Here is a 23,585-nt window from a genome sequence, read left to right on the forward strand (position 1 = left end):
TCTTGAAATGCTGCCTTTATCATTCTGATGCTAGGTTGTATCTTTCTATTCCCATCTTACTTTTTTCCAAGTAGCAGAGTTCTGTGAAAATCAAAAAGTGTAGAAATATGACTTCAAATCTGATAGACAGTATATTTCTTAGAGCCCTTTTTACCTGGTTATGGTTTCAGACTTACATCTGTATCTCATCTTTGTGTCTCTCCACTGGCAACAGTTAGAAATCCCATTTAATTCATATTCATGTTATAGTCTCTACATGTATCTGACCATCCTTAGTCTTGTTTTATACAGGCTCTACTCAGACACTTTTATCTATTTGTGTCATATTAGTCTTTAAGAAGAGTTCAGGCTATGTATGTTGACACATAGCAAAGTATCTTACTTAAGTTGAGTCTTTGAAAATTGTTTAAATCACAAGTTTAATATTTGCTGATAATGTATCAAGATTATATTGCAAAACAAGAATATAACTTTTTATGGGACAAAACTAATGAAATTGGGTCCTATGTAGAAATTGAACTCAGGTTTATCCTAGATGGAGATTTTTTTAGACTGGTTAGAAAATACTCACATGGTGCAGAACCTAAGAAGATTTCCATAATAAACTTGTAATAAATTTCTAAAAACCACTGAGAGAAGAATATAGTTAAACAGAGAGATGAGAACAGTCGTCCTCCATGGGATTAGTTAAAACAGCATGTATTCCCAGTAGGCTTACTCTGTCATATCTGATTAAAGGAGGTATAAAGCCTTTATAAGTTTAAGAGTGTAAAGTTGCATGTGTATATTTGCACCCAGGTTTTTAGAGTATTTGGCAAAATGTTTTATGATGTCGCTGTAGTTTCTAAGTTAAATCAATTCACAGCTCTGAACTAGCATGTTATAGTATGTCTTGTTGAATTTTACTTAACTTGTTCTTTTGAAATGGAAGCATTTATGGGTGGCTAACAAGCCTTTCAGTAGTATCTCTCGTTGTTCTCTCTAAATCTCTGAACTCACCTTGTAGGCATGATACGTGTGGGGCATTCGATCTCCCATTTAGACTGAAAATGAAACACTATGCTTTGCATTGATATTTTATTGTGTGCACTGGAGTGATATTAATCTGTATACTCTGTACATAGCCTGAAATTCATTTGAACTAGTTCTCACTGAACAGTGTGTGCCCAGTACTGTGCTACAAGCTTTCTTCACATGCACTGTCTCACTTAGCATTCATGATAACCCTGTGAGCTTGGGATCATTGGGTTCAATTTACAGATCCAGCTTTGGCTCAGACATGAAAGTAACTTGTTCAAAGTTAAGCATCTAGGAAGACGTGCAGCCAAGTTTCAATCCATGTCTTTGAACTCTAAAACCCAAATTAATTTCTTTCCCTTTCCCCATCATTATGATACTCTTTAAAACATTTCTGTTGCCCATCTCTGAGCTTCCTAAAAATCTCTTCAATACAGAGTTCCAGAGAAGGAAGAAATGTTCTTTTGACCTTAATAACTGTAGCTAGAACTTAGGGAGAAGGGTCTAAAGTTAATTTATTATCCATAGGAGTGATTCGAACTTGTTAGATACAAATAACTGTTGGTATTCCTTCTTTATGGGCCCTAAAATACTGTGTAGACAGACAGTAGGGCCAGGAGGAAAGAGTTGATCAAGTTGCTGGGTTCGACCATAAGCTAACCAGAGCAGCATCGTATTCCTTAGAATGCCCCTGTCTTGGTTTTAATTTTCCTTTTTGTAGTCATAAGATGCAGAGAATTATTTTATGGGTGCACCTGTTTGACACTGGAAATACATGAAATTAACTTGCCTTGGAGAAAAGCACAGTGACCCCAAATGAGTCCTGTCATCTGCTCTGATAAGGAAAACTTATAGTAAGGTATCTATATAACAAAGAATTTTCCCTAATTTTTGGTCTCCTGAGCCTAATTTTTCCCCATCTATACAAGAAATAGTTTGGACAAGGTGACCTCTGAGGTCTCTTCTATGTAGGGAGTTACAGTTCTGACAGTTCGTCTTCACATCAGTATTCTGTATGTAGGAGAGTAAGTTCATTCTTGGTCTTATTTTGGCTTCAGAGACTTGATCAAATCCTAATATGATGTGATTCAGTTGATGTTACCTCTCTTTTAGATATTCACTCTCTATCTCTTCATGTTTATACTTTTGCTTTTATTTGGCAGACCACAATGCCATTTACATGATGTAAATGTTTTCTTGGCTTCCTCACATTATTTCCTAAGTTCCTATTAGAATTGCTATCTTTGGTAAAGAGAATATTTACTTACCTGTAATACTGGTTCTCTAAAGGTGTAAGTTACAATCACCTTTACTCTTCCTATTTGGGATATGGTCTGACTCAGAAATTGATGTTTATCAAAATTCGATCTGTCTTGTGTCAGGGCAGGAGAGCCACAGAGTGGTGAGCAACCTACAACTGTGTGAGTGTATCTTAAGAGAACATAATTAGAGGTAAGAAATTTTCTCTCTTCCACAGGTTGAGTAATCTTACTATCCTTATCTCTGTAGGCTTCCTTTCTAAACAAAGTTTGTTTCCATCATTTTAGGTTCCAATATTCATTACAAAAAAAAGTGACTGATTAGAGAGCTCTTTTTGACTTTTTTCCCTTGATTTCTGCAGAAGGATTCTGGTAATGATTTGTATTATTCATCCATAATTTAACCAAACTACTTAACAAGGAGGGAAAACTCATAGGATATTGAGAGTAGTCTTTTTGGAAGCATTTTGGCACTTGTAGTAAAGAGCTATTTATTCTCATCCAGAGTTTTCCTGTGAAACTTTTCTGTTGTTTCTTCAGATATCCCCAGCACAGGACAGACAACTCTTAAGAGATCTATCTTCTTTTTACACACTTACTTTATGTGCTAGCTTTATTCTGTGTGATCGGAGTCTCTTATATGAACGCTAAGATTTCTTCCTTCTCTTTTCCCATTTATTCCATTCTAAGCAGTATGAAAAGTTAAATATTAATCATTTTTATTGTTTGGTTTTTTTTAAGTGGGACTTCATTATGTGTAATCCAGGCTTTCTCAGTTATGCTCCATAGAAGGAATTGATGGGGCAATATCCTAAAATGCTGAAACACAAGACAAAAAATACTTTTGACTGTGGACCTAAATGAATGTGTTGTATTAATATCTGTCGCCAGTTGATATATAGTGACGCAGTTGATGCATTTAAAATAAGTAGCCAAATAGTTTTAAATGATTGTTGATAATTCCCTGGTTCTTTTCCCATTATAGCGCTGGATAAAGCAAGCCTTGGAAGAAGGAATGACCCAAACATCATCTGTACCCCAAGAGACTAGAACTCAGCACCTATACCAAAGTAATGAGAACAGTAATTCTTCTAGTATCTGCAAAGACAACGCAGGTACGTATGGCAAACCTTTCTGAATACATGAGCAATGATTACTTTGGGTCTACATTAAAAATTTCACTGAATACTTTAAAAAGTATGATACCAAAAAAAAAACCAGCATTGTTCTCTAAATAGTTACTTTACGTCTGTCTTTACAGAGGAAGAGAGAGATCTCAAGTCAGGGATCAGTATTCCCAGGACGGCAAAGAAGGAACTAGACAGTGTACAGATAACAGCAGAAATGGTTTTTAAAAAGGTTAGATATATTTAAAGTAGTAAGTTTAGGAGCTCTATATCCATATTTATAAGAGGGGAAATAAAAAAAGATGTGGGGCACTCTTCGAGAAAGAATCAAAAATGTAGGTGATTGAGTGGGGTGGGACTTGTTGAAGGGGAACGGGGTGAGTAAAGTAAATGAGAAATTATTATGAATTGGTTGTTTTCAAAAGAGCTTGCACAATTAGTGTAAATTTTTTTAAAAGACATGACCTTGAATCCAATTTAAAGTACTCATGAATTTTTAAACTGGAGGGTCATGAAAAGTCATCTGGTCCGTTGGTTTTGCTGTAACTCTTGCAGGGGTCTTGATTGTAGTTGAAAGCACAGGTGCATGAACTTGATACCAACTTATTTGGGGATATTCTTATTACCAAGTTTCTCTTGGCCAATATTATTTTAATTGAAAAGTTCTGTGTGATTTCTGTTTCTTTATCTCTAAATCAATTTTGTGAATATTATGCAATCAAAACAAAATACCAAAATAAATACAGTGCTAAAAGTCATGCAAGTCTGTATCTAACATAGTAATATTTCAAATTTTCATAGAAACCTCTTGTTCATTGCCTAAGTAAATATGAACTTGAATTAAATAAAGAGATTTGTACTAGTAATATCTGATTTATACTAAAACTTTGTGTAAGATTATATTTGGAAAAAATAGGCTGCTAAAAATAGGTTTTTTCAAGTTATTGATTTAGTTTATTTTTCTATCCCTAGACTGGATTATACCTTATAAGTTATCACATATATAACCTCAATATAATAAAATCTCAGTGTAGAACATCTGGAAGATAAATGATACCATATATTTAAAATACTTTATTCTCTTCACTAGTGATTAGGAAGATTTACTTGAACCAGGTTAATATAAAGAAATGCTGGTAACAGATTTTCATCAATTTTATCAATTTATTGGCAGCTTTTACAATACAGTGAGACTATAACAATTGGAATCTTATGTGTAGAACACATACATATGCATATGTAGTCTGTGTGTTGTGTATGTTAGTATTTGAGATTGGGAAAGGGAGGCTGTGTTAGCAGTTCATGTCTTGACTGGCAAAGATTCATAAGGAAGGAAATTGCCTTCATTATTATGTGCCCTAGTTAGAATGGAGTTAAGACTGTTAGTCACCAACCTTTATTAAAGTTCTCTTGTTTCTAGCATCGAGAAAGATTCAAATCATACACCTTGCCTTTAAGCAACAACATAAACTGGAAAATATTTAATTGAAACCAAGCAGTACTCAAATGAGCATCTTGGTATGTTGCTACTAATGTAAATCCTGAGGAGTTATTTTTATTTGTTGCTTTGGTTTCTTTGGTTTGGGGTTTTTTTATTTTGTTTTTCTCATCTCAGAAAGACCAAGGAGATATTAATCAAGAAAGGGAGATAGATTGATACAGTGGAAAGAATCCAACAGACCTGAATTTAAAGATCATCTCTACCCTTTACTAGTGCTGACTTCCCTGTAGCTCAGATGGTAAAGAACTGCCTGCAATGCAGGAGACCAGGGTTCTATCCCTGGGTCGGGAAGATCCTCTGGAAAAGGGAACGGCGATCCACTCCCGTATTCTTGCTTGGATAATCCCATGGACAGAGAAGCCTAGTGGGCTACAGTCCTTGAGGTTGTAGAGTTGGACATGACTGAGTGACTAACACACACACACCCTTCACTAAGTCAGGCAAGTTATAAAATACCTCTGAGGCTCATCTGTGAAACAGGTGTAGTAATATCTGCCTTGTAGAGCTAATATGAGATTAATGTACATAAAGTGCAGTATCATACCCTCATTATTATACACACATTTCTTGTTGAAAATTTATGGAAAATTTACAGAAATTAATCATATACTAGAATACATTAAGTTCCTTAAAGCTAAAGTTGTGTAGAAATAAACAGTATTAACTCTGTAGACAAGGGCAAGTATAATGTTCATTATTTCTAAATGATGTGGATATATACCTAGGAGTCTAAATATATTTATTATTTTGAAAAAAATAAACTGCTAGATATGTGAAAATTAATAGCATTTATGTACCAAGAAAATAAATGAAAAATTTGCATTGCTGAGCTCAACAAAATGAAGAAACTGCCTAGGAATAGCCTAGGAATAATGATGGAGACATGTAGAACAAAGCATTACTGAGGAATATTTTTTAAGTCCTGAGGAAGTAAAGGGAACTTCCATATTCCATTCCAGGGCTTCCCTGGTGGCTCAGATGCTAAAGCGTCTGCCTGCAATGCAGGAGAACCGGGTTCGATTCCTGGGTCGGGAAGATCCCTTGGAAAAGGAAATGGCACCCCACTCCAGCACTCTTGCCTGGAAAATCCCATAGACGGAGGAGCCTGATAGGCTACAGTCCATGGGGTCGCAAAGAGTCGGACACAACTGAGCAACTTCACTTTCACTTTCTTCCATAATCCTTAATGGAAAGAGGAAATATAATGAGTGGGTTTTTTTTCTTCATACAGTTTCCATCAAGCTAGTTTGTTTGGGGGTCTGATTAAATGGTCTTGGAAGTTTATCATAAAAAATAAACATGAAAGTAACTAAGAAAAATTAAAAAAGTAATGACCAAGAAGTACCTAGTAGTATAAAACTAGCTTCTAATATGATGCTGTAAATTGGTAATTAAATTAGTACAGATTCAATAATGGATATATATATGGAACAGAATAGCCAGATACAGGCTTTATGTAAGTGAAAGATTTTGTAAATTATAATTTTTACTTACGTGGGAGATGGGAAAGAATTAGATCTTTGCCATAGTAAATTCTGTGTACAATCACTGTTTGGCTTTGTTTTCTTTTTTTAATTAAAGTTTCTATATCTTAGCTCTCTGAACTGATAGAGGACAAAAATACTGGGAGAAAGGATTTGCAAAAATGACAGGGAAATAATATCTGTACTAGAAATTTGAGAAGATTTATCATATACATTTTTAAAAACCTAGTTGTAATTTTTCTAGTACTTATTGTACAGAAGTAGGTGTGGACTAAAAGTAGAAGTAAACTGTGGACTCTCGCACAGTCTTAGTCATGAAATGATTAATAATTGCCGGTAATACAGAATAAAGGTGACCTGGGTTTCAGTGAATAAAGAAATGGTAGAATTTGTGGTTTACCTTCTATTGCCTATACTTTTGATGAAATACTATACAGTAGCATTAAAATTTTTACTGTTGATTTATTTTATCAAATTAACCTCCTAAAAACAGTACAGTACTACTTTTGAATTAGATTTCAGTCATCTGAATCTTGAATCTGTAAGAATACTATTATTATGACCAAATAAAAATTTTCCATGGAATGTAAAGGAGATTCAATACTTGAAATTTTATTCATATAATAATTTATTAGCCAACCAAATGGAGGAGGGGGGAGTAATAGCATAGTAAATGTGATTTTAATGATAAATAACATACTGAATGATTTTCTTATTTTACATCTATCTGAAAACAGTTGCCAGATATACTTCATGTTGAAAAATATATTAAACCTTTTAAATGGGTTATAAGATTATCCCAGTATTACCATTCTTATTTAACAACATTTACAATTGTTGTCCAAACTGATTATCAAAAAAAAAAAACTAAAAAACAATGATATAAAGTTTTGGTAAAGAGGATGTATAGGTTATCATTGTATGCAAATAATATGCTTACCTCCTTAGAAAAGCCAAAAGAATTAACTGAAAAACTGGTAGAGGTCAATAGGGTAGCTAGATACAAAAATATGTAACATAACTGAATGATTTTCTTACATGTTAGCAATCACATTTAACTAATATATAGGGAGAAATACATCTAATTCACAGTATTGACGGAAAATACAGAACACTGGAGAATAAACCTACTTTAGAAATGCAGCAAACCTGTAGTGAAGAAGTATAATATAAGGGATTCTCCGGTGATCCAGTGGTTAGGACTCCACGCTCTCACCATCGAGGGCCTGGGTTCAACCCCATAGGCTGCCCAGATATTAATAATGATGATGAAGAGGTATATGAATGAAGGCATAAGTAGGTAAAAGATCATGCCACAGTGCTCAGTGAGAATTCTCCACAGATTACTCATGAATTTAATACAGCTCCAGTCAGCCTTGGGAAGGGGAAGTATCAGCATAGTTGACAAATGATTTCTACAGTTCATTGACATGGAAAGTATGCTAGAATAGGCAAAATAATTTGGAGAGCTAGAATAGAATAACTGGAATTGTCCAAACAGTTTTACTAAAAGTGTACAGAATAACATTCAGAACTAAACTCAGTATCTAGTAGGATAAATGTCATATTTCAAATCAGTATAGAAATATTCTATAATTACAAAATAATTTGGAAGAATATGCTAGCCATTTGCCCTGTGAAAAGGTTAGAACATTCTGAGTTAAATTTGAAAATTAAATATGGAGATAATGGGAAAATAGGTCATTTTTATAGTCTTGGGGTGGGGTAACCAAAGACATGTCTGAGGCAGAAAATAAAGGAAATAGTTGATACGTTTGACTAAATAAATACAAATATAAACTTTGTATAGCCAAAAAAGACTTAATAAAATTAAAATATAATTGTTAACATTTTTGTCATTGTAATGGAAAGATTTTTATTATGAGTGAAGATAGCAGGTTATTTATTCAGTGTGATTTAGACAAAGAATCAGTAAGGCCATGTCAAGAAAGAGATTGGGATGAAAATACCCCAGGACATTAGCAGTGCATTAATTTGTGAATATGATTTCAAGTTAAGTATGTGTTTCAATATGTGGATGTTTGTTTATATATCTTTTACTTATGAATTACATAAGTAAAGGTACAAAACAATAAAAGATAGATAGATTTAACCAAGAGATTTGATAACTGTGTATGGCAAAAAGAAGAAAAATGAAACTTTAAAAGAAAATTTTGTAAATATAGTGTTGTTCATAGAAAAAAGTAGGCACATTACCACTGGCCTGTAAACTTCATAAGGACGAGTACTAGGTCTTTTTCGTTAAATATATTATAATAAATACTCAAAAAATATATTTTAAATGAGTAACCTATAAGTTGATTTGGAGATGGGAGAGTTCTTCTGAACTTCATAACTTTTCTACAATGAGCTTTGTAACTTACATAATTGCTTTTAGTAGTTACAGTGTTGGACCTAGCAGTATAGTGGTCTTCTAAAAGATTTCGCTGTTGAAGACTCTTGAAATATATAAACCTAAATGTAAGTTATGAATCACATGTTTGTTTTGTTTATACCTAGGCACTTTTCAAAAGGAGAAAAGAAAAACAGTATCTGGAACAGAAGGAAATTACAAATATACTTCTAATCTAGGAAAATTTTTAATTTTTTAGATATCTGAAAGGAAAAATATGTATCTCCAGTATTTTTTGCTTTTATTTTTTCTCTGTTTCTCCCCCTACTGTGCTAGTTTAGTGCTTCATAACTCTTTCTGTGTAACTACTCCATTAACTCCAAATAGTTTCCCAGTGTTCATTTTCATGCTAACCATTGCTACCAGGGGAATTGTTTTGAAGCATAGCCGTGCTGCTGTCCCAAAACTTTTCCTCAATGGCTTGGGAGGAAACCTAATCATTTAACCTAATGATTAAGAATGTAGATGGGAACCAGATTGTCTACTCCTTTAAAATAGGAATGATAATACTAGTACTAGATTTATAGAGTTATTCAGGTTAAACCTGCTAATTCACATGAAGCACATAGAATAATGCCTGGTATGTAATAAGCCCTTAAAAGCATAATTTTTTTTTTCCTTATGCATAGTAGTATGACCACCTCTGTTGAGGTTCTTAAATTTATATTAAACATCTTTTATGTATGTTTTCTTTTTCTTATGCTTTCATAAACCCTTTTAAAATAGAATATATTTTTAAAGTATATGATAACCATTTTCCCGCACATACCTAGTTCAGTGGTTTCCATTTAAGAGTTACTAAATAAATAGATTAAACGAATAAAAATAGATTTTTCCTTTGAGAAAGTGAGATACGTGCATTGCCTTGAGTAGTCACTAAAATTTAAAGCATGTTAACTTTCTTTCAAAGTGGAACTAAGAAGTCCACCAGAGAAAGTAGGATATTCCAATCAGAAAAAGAGTACCAGCCTAGTTTTTGAAAATGAGGTTTATGTAGAAATGATTTCACACTTTGAAGCACTCTAAAACTAAGTACTCAGTAAGGATCAGGTAATCATGTAACTCCCTCTTGCTGAAGCAGAATATTATGTAAAGAGCTGCTAAAGAACAGAAAAATATATAAAAGCTTGAAACTGAGTTGGTGAACCAACAATTCAACAGAGAGTGATTTTAACAGAGACACAGATTTGAGGGTTTTTTTAGAATGTGAAAAAATATAAATTCATGTTTTCTACTACAAGAGATTAAATTATCTCCAGGGATTAGTTATTTAAAGTGTCAGATTCATCTGATGAGTTTTTGGGAGGTTAGAGAGTTTTGAGAATCACTTTTAAGTGTGGCAATTAAAGAACCTTTGGGCTTTTGGTTTGATTGCAGGAGATAACAGTGGAATGAGGCGAAGGTGGAGTTAGGAGCCATTGTGGGCTAGAGATTAATGGCTTCACTACGAGTATCCCTTTAGGCTGTAATTTCAGACCTCTCATCCAAGCTTTGTATTTCACAGACTTGTTGAGCCCATTAAAGAAATGGAAGTCTCGCTATCTGATGGAGCAGAATGTCACCAAGTTACTGCGGCCTCTTTCTCCAGTCACACCACCCCCTCCCAATCCAGGCTCAAAGAGCCCCCAGCTGACCACACCTGGCCCATCTCACCCGGAAGAGGAGTGTCGAAATGGATACAGCCTCATGTTCTCACCAGTCACATCTCTTACTACTGCTAGTCGCTGCAATACTCCTCTGCAATTTGAGGTGATTTGGGTTTGGTTGTTGGGAGTTCTGAATATGAAAATCATCATTTGCACCTCCTCATTTCAAATATAATACCATTCCAAATGTTTCTTTACCATGTTCTTTGCCCACCTTAGCAAGAGAATGGGAAACCTCAGGGTCATTGTGACCTATTACCTGGTAGCCTCTCATCTTGGCAGTCTCTATACTTCCCCAAATAGGAAGAGCACTCCCACAGGTGATACTCATCTATCTTTTGCATGCAGTTCATCAACCTCCATACCTTTAGGTGGTAGTCTTGCTAGACCTTCATCTTTATCTTTACTGTATGCCTTGGTTAAAATTGGCCTCTAGTTTCCTAGTAACCATTAAAATGACACCAGCCTGAGAGTGCAGATTACAGTGATTGGTTGTGCCTCCATTTCTTGGCCTTTAAGTCAGTGAAGTGTCTTTGCTATTTTGCATTCTCTGTGTGGCCTCAGTAAACAGATTTGGAAAGCATTGAGGTATGGTTTATGGCAAGTTAGGATTTTCATTTCCAGGTTACTTTCCCTTCTTGTAATAATGTGTTAGAAATGAGAAGTAGAAAGAAGCTAGCAACATGCATTTATAAAAACCAGATTTATTGCTCACTCTCTGGTCACCTGTTTCAAAAAGTTAATTCTGAATTGCGTTAGTGTTCAAGTTTGAGTGATAGTAGGTTTATGGAATAGAATCCACGTGGGTGCGTTAAAAAAAAAATCTACTGCATGTTGCTTTGACTTCTAATTAAACAGACACTGTTCCTTCTCAGAAAAATTTGTTTTGATGACTAAACACAGCTTGTACTTCTCCAGATGTCTTGTTTGATAAAGGTGAATGTTCTAATCAGTGTCATCCTACCTATTCAGTTTTTAAAAGAGGACGGGAATTAAAAAGACCTGAACCTTTAAATAGCTAACTCAGAAAGGTAACTAGCAACCTTGAAAATAAGAGGAAGCTATATTCTATGCCTAAACTACTTTTGGAGCAAACGTTTTTCTGAGAGGGGGGATAAAAAACCTTCCTGGTCATATTTGATTTCTAGGGAAGTTATCCTTTACCAAAGTCCCTGTGACATTCTTTTAAGCCAGATCGCAAAACATCTGATATGGGCCTTAGTTTACTTAGCTCTAATTGCAGTTGACTTTTTATTTAGCAGCTGAAGTTTGATGGTAAAATTTCATGAGAGGACATTCTCCCTGTCAGGCAGTAGATTATAGGAATAGAATTTCATAGTTTATTATATTATAATTAAAAGTAAAATTAGAAAGGGGAATTGCCTTCTAGAACAGACAGGTTTTGCACTCAGTGTATACCCTACTCCTTGTAGCATTTTGGATAACTGAAACGCTATGCAAACGTAAAGTTTTTTTTTTTTAATCAAAGATCATTTAAGTGATGCATAGTCTCAGCATAATGTTAGAACACCAGGAAAGAAAGAAAATATTATAGTATATTAAATAACTCATCCCTTCAAAAAGTTGAGTGTGTGTTTTCACTATTTTAGTCTCATGATTTAACTAAGAAAATTTGGCCTGTTTCATCAATTCAAAAAAAAAAAAAAACCAGATTTCATCATCCTGGCCATCTTTAGCACCATTTTAATTGCCATACACTTTCCTATATTCTAGTATGGGGAAGTAGGGAGCCTTACTTTCACCTAAGACTGTGACACACAAATAGCAGAGAGATGACACAAGTAAAGATCAGTTTGTTGGGGAAATAACATTTTTAAAAGGAAAAATAACCTTCCAGAATAAAACTGAGAAATGCTATGCGGATGAGTTGAAACAACATGTAATAAAAAAACAAGATCATGAGAGGGAAGCATCAAAAAAAGAGTAAAGCAGCATTGGGAGGGCAAGCTTAATGAACCCCTTCTTTCCACTGAAATAACCTTTCCCTTCCTGCCTTGAGAGCCATACCCCACTATCCATCCCATACATACAGCACCCCACCAAATGAAATTATTAACAGCCAGTAGCCCTGCTGACGCAGCCTCATTTCCTCTACCACAGAATTGTTCAGCCACCCACGCCACAGCTATCCAGAGGCTACAACATTAGAAACCCTCCTCTTTCCTTGTCACAGCTACCACCATCATTCCCTGCTTTCCCTGCTTTTTCCCTCCATATCTTCCTATCCAAACTCACTGCCCAGTTACTATTGCACTCAGGAGTGCTGCTTCAGGCAAAAACCCTAAGGATAAGCCCTTGTTCAGGACCAGAGGCTTGAAGGGTACACATCTGCCTTTTTTTTTTTTTTTAATCCTTTTCTCTCTGTTCCTCAAAGTACAGTGGATTATGTTACGAACCATCTAGCCTGTGAGCTGGAGAATCCATCAGTCATAACTCCTGCAACTGTCATTCAAGAGGAACTGGCCATCTCCCTAGCCCTGGCACCCCCCTGCATGCTAAGCAATTCCCCTGGGTAAATATGGCAGGCCTGAGTCACACAAGGGAATGAGAAAATGTGACGTTCAGAAGAGGGAGTGGGATAAAGAGGAAAGGTGCCCTGAAGCATGAGGGATGAGTGATAGGATGCCTATCAATAACAAATACTACAGGTTACTAAAATCTCATCTAACATAGAAAGACATAATGTAACAGTATAAAATCTCACCAATTTAACTCTTGTTATCCGCTTCAGATGTTTACTTATAGCATGAAACATAACCAGTTTATCCTTAAATGCTTTCAGAGACACTAGGAAGCATTTTAACAAGTCATTCTGTCCATTGAGATGATTCTGCATTTAAACATTTCCCTTGTGCATTCTTATCCCTCTCCCTGCCCCACCCCCACCCCACCCCCCCAAATTTGTGGCTAACCATCTATGCTTGCTTTTGCTTTATTTTTTGTTTGTTTTGTTTTGCTTCTTTGAGTAGATGAATAACAAGATGCTTTTCCCTCCTCTAGAACATATCCTCCCCTGAGAGTTCCCCTGCGAATAGGCCCGAGTCCCTGTCACCCGAGGTAGTTATCACACCATCTCAATCACACTTGGAGGCTGTGAGTGAGTGGGCACGAGTGTGTTCCTGCGTGTGTGGGGAGGGCTTGGGGGATCCGAGTGAATGGGGTGATGGGCTGGAGGGTGGCCGATTGGTCACTGTAAGGTGAATGAATCTTCCCATGTGTGACTGTGGTTACTCAGAATTCTCAATGTAGATGGAGGAAAATGAAGTAGGTGTGTGTGTGTGTGTGGTGGGGTTCGTTTTTGTTTTTGAGGGGAGGGCGGTGGGTATGGCTGAAGAGTTCTTCTAAAGTAGAATAGAATCTAGAAGTCAAGTTTAAAGGAGCTGAAAATGTGGGAACCTTGTTAAAGTCTAACAAAGTGTGTTTGTTAAGCAAGGAAGGTTAAATCAACAGTTGGTAGGCGCTGTCTTTTGATATTTATTATCTTGGGCTTGATGAAGGAGCAGCTTATATTGAAAAAGTTAGGCAGTGATTTATGCTTTATTCCAGAGTTAATCTGACAGCTCTGTTTAACTGGATGTTTTGAGCTTTGGTTGATATATTAAGCATCTTCTTTAGAAAGGCAGAGTCATAACTCTCAGCTTAAATCATCCCATGGCTTCTGTAACTCAGGCGTCCATTCTACAGTGGTTGAGGAAATGGTTGCTGTACAGATGGTATCTCTTAGAATATCAAATCTTACTGCTATGGAGATGTTAAATTCACATGTTAGTGCTAGAGTTTCTTAACTTGTTACAAGATTTCGACAAAGGTAGCAATGATAACTCCATGAATCCATGTGGAGCCTTACTCCTCTTGAAAAGAAAGTTACAGTCGCTCATAAACTTTTAGAAATACAGAACTTTTATTCCCACACCCTTCCAGTAAAACGTTAGTGCTAAACTCAGTGACAGGTGACTAAATTCTGAATTGGTAGGATTTTATAGATCAGTATGGAACTAAAGATTATATTCTAGTGTACTAGAGGTTTTCTGAGTAGTTTTTTTTAGTCTTATTTTATAAGGAACACAGAGCTCTCTCTCCTCAGTTGCTAAAGATTCTAAGATAGAATAATTTGGAGGCTGACAATGGTGTATTATCTGGGTTTCTGATTCTATTCTTTCTAGAGAGTTAGCTATAGTGGACATAGTGGCAGAAAATCTTTGATGTTAGGAGGTAATGATGACCAAGTAGATGGGTTTATTTTTGGTATGTTTCAGCATTTCAGATACTCTGCAGTCATGGACATTAGTGGTCTTTTGGTATGTTGACATACATTAGAGGATGCAGAAAGAATTGAGTGACCAGAAAGTTTATGAGAAACACACATACTTAATAGTGGAAGTGAGTGAAGAACTGGTTGGTTGATGTCTTCAACTAATAACCATTCTCCTTCCCTGAACCAGTAACTTAAAGACTTGACTTTTCGTCTACTTTCTACTTTTTTTCACCTTTTCCCCTCCTCCCACCTTCCATCAATATTAGTTTAGAAACGAATAACACCAGAAGCCAGTTATCTTAAGACACCATTCTCATCTCTGTGGCTCCATGGGGCTCAGGTAAATCCCTGATTATACTGCCAGTCCCTGAATGTAGTGAAAGGTGACTCAGCAAACCTGATGAAAGGCTAAGCAGGCAAAATAGTCACATTTGGCCAATTATCTGATTCTGACTTTCCCAGTATTCTCATCCAAAGACTTTAAATCAATTTGGGAAAGGCCAGGATTCTTTGGTAATCTGGCATGTGTACACTGGTGCTACATGGGACCTTTACAGATGTTAATGGCTTTCTCTATTCTACTTTCGTCCCTCTTACCTTTCCTTATTCACCTGTGCCCCCTCACTTCCCTTCTTTTCTGCCCTTTGACTTTTTCCTTTCTCCCCTACCCCATGTCTCCGTTGATTTTTATTCTTTCAGCTTTGTCACCGAAAAGACCTGGACTTGACAAAAGTAGGCTACCTTGACTCCAACACTAACAGCTGTGCTGACAGACCTTCCCTGATCAACTCGAGTCATTCTGACCTGTCTCCTCATCCCTCTGTCGGACCCACCTCTGAGACTGGTTTTACAAGCAGGAGTGGAGATGGACATCAGACTCTTGTGAGAAACTCGGACCAGACATTTCGGACAGAGTTTAACTTGATGTATGCCTACTCCCCATTGAACGCTATGCCTCGAGCAGATGGATTGTATCGAGGGTCTCCCCTGGTAGGGGATAGAAAGCCTTTACATTTGGATGGGGGCTACTGTTCCCCTGCAGAAGGCTTTCCCAGCAGATATGAACATGGTTTTCTGAAAGACCTCTCTCGTGGATCCATGTCACCTGGTGGCGAAAGGACTTGTGAAGGAGTCCCATCTGCCCCCCAGAACCCACCACAGAGGAAAAAGGTAAGTGTTTCACATTTTATAGACACTTTTGAAGAACATTAACTGAATAATTCAGTAAGTAGTCACTGAGTTACCACTATGTTCTCAGCACTGTTCTCAGTGTGAGGAAAATGAAGTAAGACACAGTCTCTTGGCATGTTCAGTGAAAGACTATATATTAATACAATTTGATGAGTGTTGTAAATATTAAGCAAATTTAAATGCTTCTCATGTATGTGCCATATAGTTGGCTAGACAATTCAAAGGATAAAGCAATGAAAATGAATAATGCTACTTTACATGTTCTATGCTACTTTTCGTGTTCTGGGCACCGTTAGGCTCTTACGCATTTAGCCTCACAATAGTCCTATAAGTTGGGTAATTTCCCATTTTGCAAATGATGGAATTTAAAACCAGTTGCATAACTTGCCCATGGTCACACAGATAGTATATGATTGAGCTAGGACACTCCCCAGGTCTGCCTGATTCCAGACGGTATGGTCTTATGCCACCATGCCATATCGCCGCTTCGATTTCGCCCTGATGGAGCTTATAGCAAGTGAGACTGAGCTTAGCAGATAATTATATTAATGATGAGAAAAAAGAACAACTTAATAGAGGAAACCTGGCCAAGTTGGATAGTAGAGGGTGCTTGAGGACAAACAAGAGGTTTGTAGCCAAGTTTGCGAGGAATAGCGTGAAAGGTGACAGGTCACTGGTTTGGCTGATCTCAAACAGTAAGTAATCAATCTCTCAACATATTGAGGGGATGAAGATGCTGCAGAACAGAGCATAACAAGTAACTGTGGCACTCCATTGAGCAGGCAGCAGGAATGTGACACGATTGCAGTTCAGTGTTGCTGTGGTAGCAGGTGAGAAGTGAGGAGAATAAAGATGGACAGGGCCAGGTCACAGAGATCTGGTTTGGGGCTTGACTTGTAGGTGATGCCTGTTCTGGAAATTACGAAGCCAAAAATTTGCTTTTTATGTCAGTGATTTTCAGCTAGGTTTATTTGGAAATGCACAGGAGTATTTTGAGCTGTCCAGTAAACTTCCATTTACTGATCAGATCTAGAGATCCTTAAATGTCCTCTGTGTGTGACAGTCTCACGTAACTGCCAAGTGTCTATGGTACTCTTGTTCACATGTAGGCTGGTGGCTTTTTATCTTTGCATTGCAATGAAATACATTACCAGAATTCTTACACTAACTCCTTTCTGTGATTGTGTATAGAAATTGCATACACAAAATTGTCTTACTTTGTGTTTTTGTTATATTTTATATTTGAACAGAAAATGAGAGCCCTAAGTGATTAAAAGAAGAAGGAAACACTGGCAGATAATTTGTAATAAAATAGCACTGGGGGCACTGCCCTGGCAGTCGAGTGGTTAAAACGCTGAGCTTCTACTGCAGGGGGCTTGGGTTGGGTCCCCAGTCGGGAAACTAAGATCCTGCATGCCAGGAGGCATGGCCACCCTGCTCCCACCCCCCACCAAAAAAAAAAAAAAAAATTAGCATTAGGTTTAGAATACTTTTGCATGAGACTCACAGATTTAGAGAACAAATTTCTGGTTGCTGCAAGGGAAGGGGGACAGTTAGAGAGGTTGGGATCGACACGTCTGCACTGCTGTATTTAACATGGATAACCAGCAAGGTCCGACTGTATAGCACAGGGAACACTGCTCAGTGTTATGTGGCAGCCTGGATGGGAGGGGAGTTCAGGGGAGAATTGATGCATGTATATGTATGGCTGAGTAGCTCTGCTGTACACCTGAAACTGTCACAGCATTGTTAATCAGCTATACTCCAATATAAAATCAAACGTTTTTTAAAAAAAGATTACTCTTGCATGAACAGTATTGACTAGCAGGAACAAAAATGGTAACAAGTCTTTGAATTTCTGGTTTCATTTATTGTGTGCAAAAATGATTGAAATCATGATCTGTTACTTCAGAAATACTGTTGAGCACCTGCTATCAGGCAAGTTCTGTGCTGGACATTAAAGACAAAAAGCCAAACAAATTTGTTCTCTGCCCTTGTAGAACATAACAGTTTATAAGTATACAAGACCCTGTGTTAGGTCGAAAGCCAATGTAAGCACAGTGTGCTATAACAGCCAAAGGTGGATGTACTAGGTGGGGCAAGGAAGGGGGCTTTCAGTGTGGCAGTCAGGAAAGTATAAGGCAGAGGAATGGCAAGTTGGAGAGAAGTTTCGGTGGCACAACTGTAGGGATTTCTGGGGATTGAGGAAGAGACTTTCTCAAACTGCACAAACTCCCAGCTCTTTACCTTCCCTTTTCATGTATTTTTGTTTGTTTTTGGCCATGCCACGCAGCATTTGGTATCTTAGTTCCCCAACCAGGGGTCAAACCTGTGCCCCTGCCTTGGAAGCACAGCATCTTAACCACTGGACCAGCAGGGAAGTCCCCCACCTTTCTCGGTGCTACCTTTGTTGCAAATAACTGTGATAGCACACTTCTGTTACATGGAACTGTGATCTCACTGGTTTTTCTGAAGGCAGAATAAAGGTTGTGGTCTACTTGTAAATGCCATTTTTCAAAAATGTCATATCCTGGTATATTCTCTTTTTCTAACCAGCTTCTCACTGATTTAAGTATGTAGCTGTGCTCAGGTGTCTCTCACACCTGGAAAAAGTCACCTGTTGGTGCCTGCTTTGTTTGCCTGGCCTACTAGCGGTTTCCTAGGGTTCCATGTTCTTTCCCCATTGCTAGTGATCCACAAATGATGTCTAGCTGGAGTCCTGTTTCTTTTTTCTTTCCTAGGTATCCCTGCTGGAGTACCGCAAACGGAAACAAGAAGCCAAGGAAAATTCTGCTGGTGGGGGAGGTGACTCCACACAGAGCAAAAGCAAGTCTGCAGGAGCTGGGCAAGGCAACAGTAACTCGCTTTCTGACACTGGTGCCCATGGTGTGCAGGGATCCTCAGCCCGAACCCCATCTTCCCCTCACAAAAAATTCTCCCCGTCTCATTCCTCTATGTCTCATGTGGAGGCGGTAAGCCCATCAGATTCCAGAGGCACTTCATCTCACTGCAGACCTCAAGAGAGTATCAGCAGTAGGTGGTAAGTTTAAGTTTGACGCTCTTATGATTAAATTCAGGAGGGAAATAAACGTCTAGACTCTTTACCTAAGATATATGGAAACACTTACTTGAGAAAGCCAGCCAGCAGTACTGTGTATCATATTCGGCTGATTTAATAGTATCAGTCACAATCCCCGAACTTTACAGAAGCAAACAATTGCCACCGAGCCTGCAGAACAGTATGTTGGACGGCATGTAGTTGTGAACACAGAGGAGCTATTTCATTCATTGGGCGCTAACACTGCCTCTTCTATTTTCTCATTTCATGTGCAAGGTAAGTCAGGAGATGAGCTCAGTTCCACTGAAATTAACATCAGGTGTCTCAGTTCCACATTGCTAGCATACATATATTTCAGACACACTCTGAAAGGATTTGTCTAGTTTAAGATAGATGACAAATAGATAATGTTGTCAGGTACTGAGTATCAAATGAGTGAAATATAAAGAATGAGGCATTTTAGGGATATTGAACTGAAGAAATGAGGTCTGGGAAAGAAGAGACATGGCTCAAATGAGTAATGTTCATTAATCTGTGAGACATTACTACTACCTACCAGTCACATGACTTCACAGAAGAGAAAAATAGCACTTCAAGATGGAGATTGAAGGCAGTAGACACCTTTAAATACCCCTTCTCCTTGATTGTGTTTTCTTAAAGTGTTTATTCTTAGGTGCCTGACATAGTTTGAGGCAGAGAAAATACCTTGTTTTAAATTGGTCATGAAGAAAATGTTTTAAAAGAGGATATTTTAAGAAACATTGTACAGCTGTTTGTCAGAGCCTTGTTTGTTCTGTACTCTTAACTCTCAAGTCCTGTGGCATAAGCGTACACCCTGTTGCCTTCACAGGATGGTTCCCACATCGGTAGAACGACTCCGAGAAGGAGGGAGCATCCCCAAGGTCCTCCGAAGCAGCGTGAGGGTGGCCCAAAAAGGAGAGCCTTCTCCCACATGGGAGAGTAACATCACAGAGAAAGACTCAGGTGAGCCGATGGCCTTTTTCTGCCAGCCAGGTTCAGGGCCACATGAGCCAGGCTCCACACAGTTCACACCAAATGCTGGGCTGAGGTGAGTCCATTTCTTAATGAGGTTGGGCTCCCTTACATGCAAAGTTCCAGCGCAGTCTTGCTTTCATTTTCTTGGGCAATAGCATTCTTAAGGTCTAGCGTTGCTTGCTCTCTGTCTGCTCTTTTTTCCCAAAGGATACCTTTCTGTAACTCATCTCTCCAAAGCCCTGGGAATCACCTTGATGAAGGATGAAGAGAAAGAAGGAGACAGAAATCAGATCAGGCATTTAAAACAGCCCATAATTAACCACTCATTTTGCCCTTGTGGCATGCTGCACTCAACTGATTTATCAGAGAGCAGCATGGGTTGGTGCTGGCATTGGTGACTTGAATGAACAATTGCTCTCTCTCACTCATTCTTAGAAAAAGAGTTGATTTTGTATTACCTTCCAGACCCTGCCGATGGTGAAGGCCCAGAGACACTGAGCTCAGCACTCTCTAAAGGAGCAGCCGTTTACAGCCCTTCCAGATACAGCTACCAGGTGAGGCAAGAAAGTGCTCATCTCTGGGTGTAGGAATGTGTTCTGGGTTCCAAATGTTTTGTGATCCTGGCCGTCCTTTGCAGTTGAGATACCGTCTTTGCATATAGTTTCAGCAGCCTTGGAAGTAAGTCATCATCAGCTCACCTTCAGGTAATAAATCATGCCAGAAAATTGAAATGACCAAAGACAGCCATTTTACTGTCTTTGGTATCCTAAAAAGAACAAATGTTGAAGAAGATGAAGAAGAAGAAGAAAAAGAAAAAGTAGGGTCTTTTAAATTTCCACGAGCCTAAAAGGCTTAAATAGGGACTTTTTCACCTCCTTATGCTTTTCCTCCCAACTCTTTCTAGCTCCTGCAGTGTGATAGTCCACGGACAGAATCACAAAGCCTCCTTCAACAGAGTTCCTCCCCCTTTAGAGGACATCCCACCCAGTCTCCGGGATACAGTTATCGAACTACTGCACTGAGACCTGGGAACCCCCCTTCTCATGGTTCTTCAGAATCCTCCCTCTCTTCCACGTCCTATTCCAGCCCCGCCCACCCTGTGTCCACAGACTCGTTGGCCCCATTTACGGGGACACCAGGGTATTACAGCAGCCAGCCACATTCTGGAAACAGCACCGGCAGCAGTCTTCCAAGGAGGAGCTGCCCTTCTAGTGCTGCTAGCCCTACCCCACAGGGCCCCTCAGACTCGCCGACCTCAGACTCGGTTTCCCAGTCCAGCACAGGAACTCTGAGTTCCACCTCCTTTCCTCAGAACTCTAGGTCGTCATTGTCATCAGACTTCCGGACTATCAGTCTGCCCAGTGCTGGGCAGTCAGCTGCCTACCAGGCCTCCAGGGTATCTGCGGTTTCCAATTCACAGCACTACCCACATCGAGGGAGTGGGGGTGTGCACCAGTACCGACTCCAGCCACTGCAGGGGTCGGGGGTCAAGACTCAGACAGGACTTTCCTAGGGCTTCTGGATTTGGGCAAACAGAACTTGAATGAGCCCATAGCTGCTTCCTTCCAGCTGCCTCTGGAACCTAGGCCGAGCATATTGCTGGGGAAGGGGGTACAAGGTGCCAGAGGATTGGGTCTGGTCGACAAGAAACAAGACTTGTGGTCACGACTGGCTCTGGCCCTGGAGAAAGATGTAAATCTTGTCTGAAGCAGAGACTATAAAGAAGTTGCTCCCTGCTGTTAAGGGTACATTGTTGACAAGCAAATGGTGTTTCGGTTAGTAACGATTCTAAGTGCAATGAGTTGTGTTGAAGCCTCCATCTCCCATCCTTGCCTGTAGCCTGTAGTCACTTGTGCAGTGAGGACATCTTTTTAAATCCAAAAAAGAAAAAAGTTTTCAAAGGAAAAAAAAAGGTGAAAAGAGCCAATCTCAAAGCCCCAAGCCATCTGAGTAGTGTTAGAGTTTTATGCACTTATGAAAAAAGGTGGGTATATAAAACAACCATTCCAAAAGCAGGTATCTGGCCAAGGTGTGTTCACTGAGAATATTCCTTACCTTTGTCTTAAAAACACCAAGAGGCAGGGATAGTGAAGTTTGGTGTGTGCTCTGAGGGGGTTCCTGGATCTCTGAAGAAATACTTGTGGTCAGTTCTTGATTATTCAGAAGCAGATTATTGTAGTAGATTGTCTGAGCCCCCAGCTGGTACCAACCCACTCCCCTTCCCCAAGCTATTTCACAGCTCAGTAACCCATGAAGTAAGTAGGGAAAGAAAAGAGAGATGGGCCAATTGCATTGCTACTTACCAGCCATTGACAATGCATTTGATTAGGAAGAGTTCCAAGTAGTTTGGGAGTTCTTTGAATTTTATTTTTTCTACTCCCAGTTAATCAGGAGTTGCCAATCCCCAGAGTAGGACCACCTCCATGATTGGAGAGCATGCACTCGTGACTGCAGGGTAAGAGTGGAAAGCTTTGATTGTGGAATGGCACCGACAGGACTGTGATTGTGTGTGGGCATGTCCCACGTTTCTTTGGGAGATGCTTATTTGAGAGTGGCCCAGGTGAGAGTGTTTTAAAGCCACCCACACACCTAATGACACCTGTTCTGGATGAGAGATGAGAGCAGACTGGCTTCTCCCCATCAGTGCATTGTGCCTGTTGTACACCCCTGGAGGAGCCCTGGGCCAGCCAGGTGGGGTACACAATCTTTTTAAATTCCATACGGTTGCCAGCTTATTTCTTTCACTTGTTTACTGTAATATCCGGCGTGTTTTTATTTATCTAATTTTTGTATTCAGTTATAACCATGGTAGGGGTAGCAAATATCTGACAGGTGTAATCCCTGGTGCTGCAGTGGACCTTACTTCTTTCTTTTGGACAAGATAATACTGTGAGTCTCCCTCCTTCCCTCCAATTCGTTTTTTCCTTTTTTTCCCTCAGCCTCTTGCATCCCCTTTTCTTTCTACCCTCTCCTACAACTATCATATGCACAGTCTTCTCTCTTTGTGTGTGACTGTTACAAAATTTCACTTTTTCAAAATTCAAATCAGGTGTTTGCTCAAATGAGGGGAGATTTTTTTTTAATGCTGAAACGTCAGCAGAATACTTTTCTTTATGTTGTTTCCCCCACAAACCCATCAGTCTGGGAGAGCGTTGGAGTGGAAATCATGTTGCCTGGGATGCTGGTTTCTTTGTATATTATATAAAACGTATGTAAATGTCTCTCCATTTGGGCTGGGGTTTGCATTCTCCCCTTGGCTATTAACCAAGGGGAGAGGCCAGCGGGCAGGCGGCCCTCACCCTGCCTGGCACGTGCAGAGACCCCAGCCACTCTGTGTGGGCAGGGTGCTGTCAAGACCAGACCTCTGGGGGGGGGGGGGTGGGTGGGGCGGTGGGGGGGGACTCTTGGAAGGGAAGAAGTATCACTTCTTTCTCAAGTGGAGTGTTTACACCTTGCTGTAACATTTGAACTTTCACAAGAGATGTAATAATTTTGATAATAAAATTCTTAACCATAATAATCGTAAGTTGAGAACTTCTTTGTCCAATTCTGTGACACTGCCTTGCTTAGTTTTCCTGAAGCTGTCCTTAAAGGGAGCAAGATGGACCCACATTCAG

At 38.9% G+C, this 23,585-nt stretch overlaps 1 protein-coding gene across 10 annotated transcripts in view; it reads left to right on the forward strand.

Moving 5' to 3' along the window:
• SETD5 (SET domain containing 5) overlaps positions 1-23,325 on the forward strand; it is an 80,001-nt gene extending 56,676 nt beyond the window's left edge. For 6 of the 10 annotated variants that reach the window (XM_052635502.1, XM_052635527.1, XM_052635544.1 and 3 more), the window contains 8 exons: positions 3,262-3,391; positions 10,306-10,550; positions 13,469-13,525; positions 15,423-15,893; positions 18,656-18,954; positions 19,823-19,956; positions 20,434-20,522; positions 20,873-23,325. In XM_052635502.1, the coding sequence (XP_052491462.1) occupies positions 3,262-3,391; positions 10,306-10,550; positions 13,469-13,525; positions 15,423-15,893; positions 18,656-18,954; positions 19,823-19,956; positions 20,434-20,522; positions 20,873-21,481 (2,034 nt within the window). In that variant the 3' untranslated portion in view covers positions 21,482-23,325. The remainder of the gene's footprint in view (positions 1-3,261; positions 3,392-10,305; positions 10,551-13,468; positions 13,526-15,422; positions 15,894-18,655; positions 18,955-19,822; positions 19,957-20,433; positions 20,523-20,872) is intronic. The other 4 variants (XM_052635536.1, XM_052635560.1, XM_052635553.1 and 1 more) reach the window with 1 other exon arrangement.
• The last annotated feature ends 260 nt before the right edge of the window (positions 23,326-23,585 follow it).

This window comes from Budorcas taxicolor, chromosome 1, assembly GCF_023091745.1.
Source record: "Budorcas taxicolor isolate Tak-1 chromosome 1, Takin1.1, whole genome shotgun sequence".
In the NCBI taxonomy this organism is placed as follows: Eukaryota; Metazoa; Chordata; class Mammalia; order Artiodactyla; family Bovidae; genus Budorcas; species Budorcas taxicolor.